Genomic DNA, 11,013 nt, shown 5'->3' with positions numbered 1-11,013 from the left:
GCCCACTGATCTAATGGCGTTGTTGAGCGCTCCAAATGCAAACTTTGCATGCAACAATCAGGCAGCAATTGACAGCACTCTGATCTAGTGGCATACAGGCATCGTCAGATTGACAGTACTCTAGCCCAATAATGTTGGGGGATCCAGTGGGGGCGGCAGTCATATTTATCACAACCCTGCTAAAAGTGCCAGTACGTGCGCTCATTGGCGCCCCTTCAGCTGGTGGCGCCCTAGGCGACCGCCTAACTCGCCTATGCCTAGAAACGGCCCTGCCTCGAGCCCTGCACTTTTGAGGTCCAACGCTAAAGTGCCTTTGCGATCCGGTCTTCGTGCCCCCGGTCCGTGATTTCTGCCAAGGGTAGGGGTGTGCGATATGAAGATTTTTGATCGTGGACGATAAAAATGTCTCCACGATCTGCTTTTGAAGAAATATCGTTGTATCGTGCTACAGCGCACATTCTATCAGCTGCAGTTCTGGTGCCGCCAAATCAATATACTGTACAATGCGACTTAGCCACGGCGGTAAAGTTAGTTTGACGTTTGACATTTATAAGACATTCTTTTTTTTCTTTTTTTTTTGCCAATTAAACTCTTCGCAGCTGTTATGTTTTGAGCCCAAACTGACTCAGATAGACATGAATATATGCCCTTTATGTTGCACAAGGCTTAATTTCTAAGGGAAAAAATGTAAAAAATTTTTACAATTTAAATGAATTAAACAATTTAACTACGCGATATTATAATATAAAAGCAATACTAAAATGTTTGGAAAAACATCCCTGTTATTGCACAAAGCTCCGTTTTTGGAATTACCATTTTATGTGTTTTATAATAATTTTACAACTTTTAATGTATACTGTATAATTCCATTAAACGACAACACCATTTGATCTAAAGGTATCAAACCGTAAAATATTCAGAATATTATTACCTATAAGGCACAAGGCTTGGTTTGGCAGATTATGCCTTTATTGTTTTTATATACAGTACTGAAACCATATTTTTCATGTTTTATATACTGTACCCACTTAAATCAATTAAACTCTGACACCGTGTTTTATATACCGTACCTACTTTAAAAAAAAATATATATATATTTTAAGCTTTTCACATTTTAAAGAACAATCCCCTAACTCCCATGCCAGCAAATCAAAGGAAAGAGAGAGAAAAAGAAAGAAAAAAAACCTAATGACACTGTAATCAATGTAATCATGCATATATGCATACACCCACATATAGTATAGATATACACCTCCATAAACATACATTGTTCATACTTGTGTATCTATACAGAAGCACACAGCCATCTCTACATATACACATACAGTCATTAAAAAAAAAAAAACTTCCTATACCAATAAATACCCAATTATGGAAATATATAATTGTTACACACTGCTATTTTATCAAATTAACCACCCCACGTAAAGAAAAAGGTTGAATTCAGTTATCATAGGTCACCTTTGAAATATTCCAAGAAGGACTTCCAAATCTGTACGAATCTCTTTGGTTTACCTGCAATCTCGTATCTATTTTTTCCATATGTTACACATTACTGAGCTCTGTAAGCCACGTTTCAAATCTAGGTGCAGACTCTTTGTTCCACATCAACAAAATTGTCTTTTTTGCTATGGTCATCGCATATTTAACTGTTTGGATCTGACTGAAACTATATTTCTCTAAGAAGGGGGCCCAGCCTAATATTGCAATAAGAGGGTCATGAGGAAAATCAATCGTAAGTACCTTTGAGTAGAAAGAAAAAACATTAGTCCAAAATTTACACATTTTTGGGCAGAACCAAAATAAATGAGCCAATGTACCCTCATTGGACGTGCATTTGAGACACAAAGGTGACACAGAGGGATATATGGAATGCAATTTGTTACGGGAGTAGTGCAATCTGTGGACAACTTTATACTGAATCAACTGAAAATTAGAGTTGATGGAGCAAGACCTAATACCTTGGAGGGCCTTAGTCCAATTATCTTCTGAAATATCTATCCCCAAGTCCTTTTCCCAAGACATCTTGACAGGTCCAAAATACAATTAAAGTCACCTCCGATAATAAGATGAGTAGAGTCTATGTTGGGTATGAGGTTAAAAACAGAGCGAAAAAAATTTGGTCATCGAAATTTGGAGCGTATAAATTCACAAATGTGACATGTTTCTCTAGAACAGTACCGGTCACAATAAGATAACGACCATTAATACCTTGTTTAGTGTTCAAATGTTGAAAAGGAATATTCTTATGTATTAATATAGACACCCCACGGGCCTTAGAAGAGAAAGTAGAGTGGTACATTTGACCTATCCATCTGCATTTAAGTCTGTGTGCATTGGAATGCTTAATGCGAGTCTCCTGCAGAAACAATATATCTGCCTGTAAAGAATTTAAATGTGCGACGACTTTGGTCTTTCAACAATATTGTTTAAACCAGCTCAAAATATTCAAATGTTTCTTAGGGGGGCTCATCGAAGTGCAGTAAAAGATAAATATAGGGTAAACTAAGCGACTAGTTAAGTACAAACATAGGTATTGCTGAATAAACAAAACAAAGAAAAACACAAAAATATCTAATACAAAAATAAGCTGGCAAAATACTACCCCAGTGATCTCGCTTCTCGAACATGAGCGAAAATCAGAGTTCCCCATTTAAACATGGGATCGCCGAACAGAACACTAGAAAAAGAGAAAAATTAAATAAATTAAACTCAAAAGAAACAAAAAATAGACTGATGACGGATTAACGGTTCTTCGAAACAACACACTGCTCCGTCTCCACACAATGTGATCAGGAATACTTTGTATGTGAATGAAAGCACAAACATCCCCATGCATATACACATTATACAGACCCACATGTGTACATGCATGAACATCTTATAGCATTATTGGCCTGATAGTCTTTAAGTATTAGTAGAACAGTAAAGGTTGGGCAACTGATCTGTAAGGACTATAGAAAATAGTAACGTAATGGTAATAAAAGAAAAGAGTCATGCCCAGCAGTCCATGAAATGCACAGGCCACGAACAGCTAAAAGTCTTATTTACCACAATGGATCTCAATATAGTTCACCTTCCATCACGAGGAGAGACTGTCAATGTAAGATTCGGCCTCCTGCGGGGAAGAAAAAATGTTCTTCATCTTCTCATGGGTGAGGATGAGACAAGCAGGGTACAGGAGTCCGTATTTTATTCCCTTGGCTCTTAATTTCTCCCGCACACTGTCAAACGGCTTGCATTGGGTAGACACCTCCACTGGAAAGTCCGGGAAGATACTGATACGACTGCCGTCAAAAGAGAGCGGGCTCTGGTTACGGGAAAGGCACAGTATTTCAGTCTTCGGATGCAAAAATTCACTTTACAAGTTGTTTGAACATAAATGTGTGTTGGAAGTGTATGTACACATCCATCCTATAATGATAAAAATCCAACCAATGTTTTTTTTTTTTTAAATCCCTATTTTAAAATCCCCTTTCTCAAATCAGGCTGTTCTGAGGTTCCTGTCAGAATGACGTAGTTCTGTACAGGCCCCTCCCACGATAGTTGATTGACAGTAGCGTCTTACCTTAGCTCCGCCCCGCAGTTGTGTCGACTCCGGTGCAGGGGAAGACTAGAATGTCTCCGATTAAGCGATTGATGTGTTTAGTTGCTGGATGTAGTAATGAATATAGCAGTCGTCATTTACTCCAGACATCTGAGCTGCTGAAGAAGCAGAGGATTAACGGTACTTTCATTTTGAAGTGAATGCGCTGATCCCCGATCTGCCTAAATCTATGTTCGCCCAAATCATTCGTGGTCCAGCTTCATCTACAGAAGAAGTGAGAATAAGCGTTTTTATGAATCTTTGCAAATCGCCTTTCCTAATAATGTGCTAGCCAGTTTCGCGGCTGAAGTTTAGTATGCTCCATAGATATATATACCTAGATGACTCATTATCGACTGTTTCTATGGGCCGCGATACGTAAGCCCAGGGCCGCATTAAGACCTTACAGGGCCCCGGGGCTATGACTTACTGCAGGGCCCCCATTACAAATATAATATATATTTTGATATAATATATATTTTTATCCTATCAAAATTATACTCCTAATTTTGATAGGATAAAAATCATATTTAAAGCGATATCGCTTTAAATAGGATTTTTATCCTATCAAAATTTTGATGCATTGGAATTTTATAACTCAATATTTAAAAAAAATATAAAAAATACTAGCCTAAGTAAAAACAAGCTTATACTTAAGACAAGTAAACAGACACAAATTACAAAAAATAGACCTACTTGAAACACTTAAAGCACTGAATAAGAAATTATATTGTACAAATAAACTGAATAGTCTTCATTGTATAAATTCAATATACATTCATTCTTATTTATTTTACAAAAGTGATTCAGTCAAGGACAGTGATTGATTTTCTTTCAAATGTTTGATTAACATTATTGACATAAATTAACAGCAGCTAAATTAGGCTGCTTTAGAGGAATAGCTCACCCAAAAATTAAAGGACTGTTGTTGTTCTAAACCTGTATGAGTTTCTTTCTGCTGTTGAATGTAAAAGTACATGAAGAGTTAATTTGAAAAAACAGATAACTCCATTTTTAACAATTAAAAAAAAAATAAAAAATTCATTGTGCATTCCAATTATTCTCGATCAAACTGCAGTTGGGTTATTTTGATTAAGTTAAAAAATAACAAAAAAATACAGCTAACTAACACAACAAAAGACAATAAAAACATGATAACATAATAAAAAACATGATTTAAATTTTTTTTTTAATAAACTGAGTTATCTGTTTTTGCAAATAAACTCTTCATATATTTGGAACAATACTGGAAACCCAACAGTTGCTGGGCCCCCATGACTTCCATAGTATGAAAAACAAAATACACTACTGGAGTCAATGGGGACCAGACACTTTCCAGTTACGAACATTCTTCAAAATATCTTATTTTATGTTGAGGAGAACAAAGAAATTCATACAGGTTTAGAACAACTTGAGGCTGAGTAAATGATGACAGTATTTTCATTTTTGGGTGAACTATCCCTTTAAAATCTCATCATATTAGGATCTCATACAGCCTATTACTACACATGCTTTATATTGAACTATTAACGTTCGTTTAAGATACAAATAACTGTGTTGACGAGGAGACATTTGGACACATAACTGTGCATTTGAACGTTTAAGCACAAGGCGCGAAAAATAACTCGAGTTTAGACTGGCGCTGTACGAGCAGATGCGCGCCACGCAAGTCAGGCTGAAACGCAATGCGCGCATTTGCCAAGATTCTCCTAGTAGTGAGGGCAGAAGTTCGGAAACAAAACGTGTGGGGTTGCCCTTCTCGATGTTCTCAGGAAGACCCGCCATCTTGATATTCTGCCTGCAAGATCTAGCCTCTAGATCCGTTACCTTTGCCTTCAGAGACATGTTCTCCTGTGATAGACCGGAGCAAAGCTGCTCCAGATGAGAGATGCAGGATCTATAATCAGTGCTAGCCTCTTCCAGGTCAGTGATACGGGATGTGTTGGCGGTTAGCGTCGACTGCACTACAGACAAAGAAGTTTCCAAGTTGTTAAATCGGGCATTCATAGAGGAATCCATCTTTCTAATGGCCAGAGGAATAGCCCTGGGTGAAACATCATCTTCATCCTCCAAAGGATAAAAAGCATCGGTCTCAGTGGTCTCATTGCCAAAGTTAGTGTTAGTTAGTTAGTTAGTTAGCACCGGGCTAGTTGAAGTGTCTTCCACCGTGTTGACAGTCGGGGACGGAGTCTTTTTGACAGTCTTTTTAGATTTATTCATCATTAATATATTGACTTTACTAACTGATCAAGTTAAGTAGGAGTAACAAAGTTTTATATGATTTATTCCACCAGGTGTGACGGAGCTGGGTGAAAACTCGTCTTACTCCATGCGCTATTCTTTTGCACCACTATACTGTACCTACTTTAATTAAACTCTGACACCGTTTGAGATAAAGGTATCAAACCAACTGTAAAAATCTATAAATATTATTCCTTATAATGCACAAGGCTTGGTTTTTCAGATTATTCCTTTATTGTTTTTATATACGGTACTGAATCAATATTTTTAATATGTTTTATATACTGTATCCACTTAAATTAATTAAACCCTGACACCGTTTGAGATTGTTACAGAGGAGGCTCCCGTACCGCCTCCTCCGCACCACCAGAGGGAACCGTCTCCCGAATATTAGTCATTCCCATTCGGACTCCAATTTCCATCACCCCTCATGCCTGGGACTGATTACTCATCCACACCTGCACCTCATATACACACACACACACACACATATAAGCCGCTCACACACACAGACTCTCTGTGAAGCCAGCTTCCTCTGTCGTTACAGGTGTAGAACGGAGTGGAGACGCCAGAAGCGCACGTGGAATTTTTTTTGAAAAAAAATACAAGCAGCGAGTGTTTTAGAAACGGATCATCATATTTATCGGAAAGTACAGGCGGTTGAGCAAAAAGTGGAACGATAGGAGTGATTACAGGGGTATCAATGAGTGTAACAGTGGAGGAAATAAAGAGGAATATCAAGGGAGCAAAAGTTGTAAATGTTCAAAGAATGAAATCAACAAGGGATGGAGTGGTAAAGGACAGTGAAACGGTGCTAATAGAGTTCGAAGAAGAGATGGTGCCAAAGAAAGTTTTTTTTGGGGTTTTATGAGTTACCCAGTGAGGGTGTACGTGCCAAAACCACTGAGATGTTTTAACTGCCAAAGGTTTGGTCACATTGCAAAAAATTGTAATAGGCAGAGAAGATGTGCAAGGTGTGGAGGGGACCATGAATATGGAAAATGTGGGTCAGGGGTACCACCAAAATGTTGTAACTGTGGTGGTGACCAAAATGTGGCTTTTAGTGGATGTGAAGTAATGAGACGAGAGATGAATATCCAAAAGATAAGAGTGATATATATATATATATATATATATATATAATAATTTCTGTCCCCTTCACTTCTGAAATGATGGCTATGCCCCTGTTTAAGTCAGTTTGGCCTCAAAACATTGGCCACAAAGAGTTTAAGCGCTTTTTATGAACACACCTAAAGCGTGCGCACGAAAACGAAAAAGCCCGTCAAACAGTGACTGATTACTGAACTAAGTTATGTTTTGTGCTAATACTGTCAAAACACACAAGGTTTATGTATAGACTCAGTTGGTTATGTCTAAAATGAAAGTAAACAACTGAGAGAAAAGGATGCGTGCCTGTATAATAGATGTGTGCAGGTCTTAAAGGGACAGTAGGCTACATGCTGCCGACTGTAATTAAAGGGATAGTTTTCCCTAAAAGTTCTGTCATTATTTATTCACTCACATGTTGTCCCAAACCTATATTAATTTCTTTCTCACAAAAAATATTTTGAAGAATCTGGGTAACCAAACAGTTGCTGGTCCACATTGACTTTGAAAGTAGGGGGAAAAAATACTATGGAAGTCACTGTGGACCAGCAACTGTTTGGTTTTCCACCTTCAAAATATCGTTTGTTTAGCAGAAGTAGGAAACTCATTCAGGTTTAAAACAACTTTTGAGTGAGTAAATGAAGGTATACAAATAAAACACTAGCCTATTTAAATTTTTTGGTGAATTATTCTTTTAATGTTAATAAAACACCAAACACAAAGAGAAATCACTCTCTGGAAAACTGTAGTACAGTTGCTTTAATAGGAATCAATGTGTATATAGTGTTTTATTTTTATATTTGTTCATTCAATTTTCTGAATGCTCCTGCTAAATACACATATTAATAGGTGCCTATACTTCAGCCTACCTGAAAATAAAACACTGTTTATTCTATTTGTATATGTGTATTTGTAACGTGTATCTTTCAACCACTTTGGCCTTCATATCCGCCATACTTTTTTATATTTTGTTACTTTGAAAGGCTTTGTCTTTATAATAGGGAAATTAGTTTGGCTGTAATGCTCAAACAGCTTGCAAAATGCCCTCGTAACGCCATTTCGCACCTGCCCCTCCGGAGGTCTGTGCACGCCACTGAACAAAGGCATGATACATTCTTTAAAAATACAATTTCTTCATGTTTCTCTCCTCAGTATACGGATCTGGAGACCATGTGTTCATACAAACAGGGGGCTCTGTTAAACTAGACATAAAAAATGAAACACCACCTCACTTTAGTAGATTAGTATGGATGAATGATAAATCAGATAATGTAGTCAGATTTCTAAATCAATCTGGAGAAATCAAACCTCACAGTTCATATATGAACAGAGTGGATTTCAATGCTAAAACCTTCTCTCTAACACTGAGGAACATGCAGAAGACAGACAGTGGACTCTACAGAGCAATGACAATAGGAAAACAAGAAATGTGTGTTGCTGAATACAACATATCAGTTATAGGTGAGTATAACTTAGTGAAATAAAGTTTCAAAATAACACCTTTCATTCATGTTCTGTTTGTTATGAGCTTTAAAGAGTAGAATATCAATAGAATCTGCACTATCATGTTACAGAAACAGCACAAAGAGGGTAGTCAGTTATAATTTTATAAGCTTTATCGTACTTACAGAGTTTACAATGCATTTTTTTTCTTTTAAGTCTCAAGAGTTTACAATTGTAAAGATTATTAATGTCACTTGGAAATGGAAGCAAATTAGTGGCTAAATGGATTGTAGTTGATCCTTAGGGACAAAGCGGTTTGGCACACACGTGATCCGTGGATTAATTGCAAAATTTAAGCATAATGGAGTATTATTAGTTTATCATTTGTTCGTATTTACACAAGCAAGCAAATTGTAAAAAATTAAAGAGAGGAAAGGCGAAAGGGAACTCGTTTCATTACTCGCTGTTCTCTAGTAGGCACAGCCACACACGCGTTTCAGATGGCGCGCGAACACCGAATTGAATCCTTTTCAGAATCCTCTGTACAGACACATACACATAAAATTATGACAAAATACCCATCTCGACAATCATTCAGGTAAACTCAGTCAGTTATGTCTCAAGTGAATGAAAACATGATGTGTATCATTATATCGGCTCCGTGCATCAGGTCTTAAAGGGACAGCGGCCTATAAATACTGCTGCTGTCATTAATGATCATCAAACAACAAAACAGATGTGATAAAAATGTATATTCAATTTATACAGGGAACACTTTCCCTAATTACTACATTTCTGTATTTGAATACTACCAACCTTATTTTATTTGTAACATATTCTGTTGTATTTATCTATGCTTGTAATTTGTTTATTTGTTCTTATTTTTACTGGCTGTTCTCTTGTCTCTTTAATCATGTTAAAACTCTCTTAGTTAATCTAGTAGTATTTGCTGTGGTATCAAAGAAGTACTTCGCTTTAAGTAATAAATGGAAAGCAAGTTAAATTGAAATATTTTTCTTTTCTTGCTGATCCGAAAAATGATCCGATCCGTGGGGTAAAAACAATAATGTGATCCGAACCGTGAGATTTGTGATCCGTTGAACCACTAAAGCAAATACATTTTTACATTGACTAAAATGTGAGGCTAACTTGACACAAATTGTCATGTGATGCTGTGGTTGTTGAATTCAGCTCCCTTCATCTAAAATTTGCAAAGACTGCAAAGACTGCTCGATCTTGCAGGTTTGCATTGCACAACATCAGAAAGATCAGGTCCTTTCTACTGGAGCATGCGGCACAACTGGTCTTCAACAAGCACAAAATAGCCCATGTTACACCTCTCTTTACCTCCTTGCACTGGCTACTGGTTGTGGCTCGCATCAAGTTCAAGGCATTGATGCTTGCATATAGAACAGCCACAGGCTCAGCACCCACCTATTTCCTCTCACTACTATGAATCTACTTCCCCTCCAGAAGTCTGATATCCGCTAGTGAGCGACGCCTCGTGGTACCATCACAGAGAGGCTCAAAATCACTTTCCAGAACATTCTCATTCACCGTTCCTGGCTGGTGGAACGATCTTCCCACCCCTATCCGGAATGCTGAATCCCTGACAATTTTCAAGCGACAGCTGAAAACTCATCTCTTTAAACGCTACTTGACTTCATCCTAAATTTAAAAAAAAACTCTGTCTTTCTCTTTATTTATTCCTTCCCTTTCTAGCTTGTACTTATTTGAACAATGGCTAAAACTTGGTATTACAAGCACTTCCTGTGTCTGTTTGCCTCTTTAAGAAGAATCGCTTTATGTATTCCCCAATTGTAAGTCACTTTGGATAAAAGCGTCTGCAAAATGACTAAATGTAAATGTAAATGTAAAAAGAGCATCTAAAAAGGTGTCAGATATAGAACGTCTGCTCACTCATCAAGGGAACTGAAAAGCATTAGAATAATTTAGTGAAAGAACAGGCGAAGAAAGGAACTGATGGACATAGGAATGAAAGTTTCATTTGATATATTTTATAAAGCATTAATTGACTAGCACAGGCTTCACCTTAGCTACAACATGCACTTTGAAAAGTCCATTAACATATTACAGTTTTTTTCCCCCCATATCTCGGACATACATCAGTTTTAGGTCACTTTTTCAAAACCCTTCACAGTATTCTCCTAACCAACTTTCATCTTGACACAACAGTAAATGTTACATCAAAAATGCACTAAAACTACCTAAACACTTCAGACATGCATATATATACACAGTGGTGTGAAAAAGTGTTGGCCCCCTTCCTGATTTCTTGTTTTTTTGCATGTTTTTCACACTTTAATGTTTCGGATCATCAAACGAATTTAATTATTACACAAAGATAATGCAAGTAAATACAAAATGCAGTTTTTAAATGATGATTCCATTTATCAAGGGAAAAAAGCTGTCCAAACCTACGTGGCCCTACGTGAAAAATTAATTGCCCCCTCCTGTTAAATCATGAAAGAACTGCAATTAACCACATTATTTTAGAAAGCTGAGTTAAATTTCACTAGCCACACCCAGGCCTGATTACTGCCAGACCTGTTGAATCAAGAAATCACTTAAATAGAACCTGTCTGACAAAGTGAAGCATGCTTAAATAGCAACAC

At 37.1% G+C, this 11,013-nt stretch overlaps 1 protein-coding gene across 1 annotated transcript in view; it reads left to right on the top strand.

Annotated features, from left to right (window-relative positions):
• Positions 1-6,815: 6,815 nt before the first annotated feature.
• The window catches only part of LOC107575323 (T-lymphocyte surface antigen Ly-9-like), a gene marked incomplete at its 3' end in the record, with an annotated part of 6,260 nt that continues 2,062 nt past the window's right edge, over positions 6,816-11,013 (top strand). The window contains exons 1-2 of the mRNA XM_016261719.1: positions 6,816-6,834; positions 8,087-8,395. Coding sequence (XP_016117205.1) covers positions 6,816-6,834; positions 8,087-8,395 — 328 coding nt within the window. The remainder of the gene's footprint in view (positions 6,835-8,086; positions 8,396-11,013) is intronic.

This window comes from Sinocyclocheilus grahami, unplaced genomic scaffold (genome assembly GCF_001515645.1).
Source record: "Sinocyclocheilus grahami isolate Dianchi unplaced genomic scaffold, SAMN03320097.WGS_v1.1 scaffold2570.1, whole genome shotgun sequence".
In the NCBI taxonomy this organism is placed as follows: Eukaryota; Metazoa; Chordata; class Actinopteri; order Cypriniformes; family Cyprinidae; genus Sinocyclocheilus; species Sinocyclocheilus grahami.
Note: the sequence above shows the minus strand (reverse complement) of the source record. Positions and strands in the feature narration are given on the sequence as shown.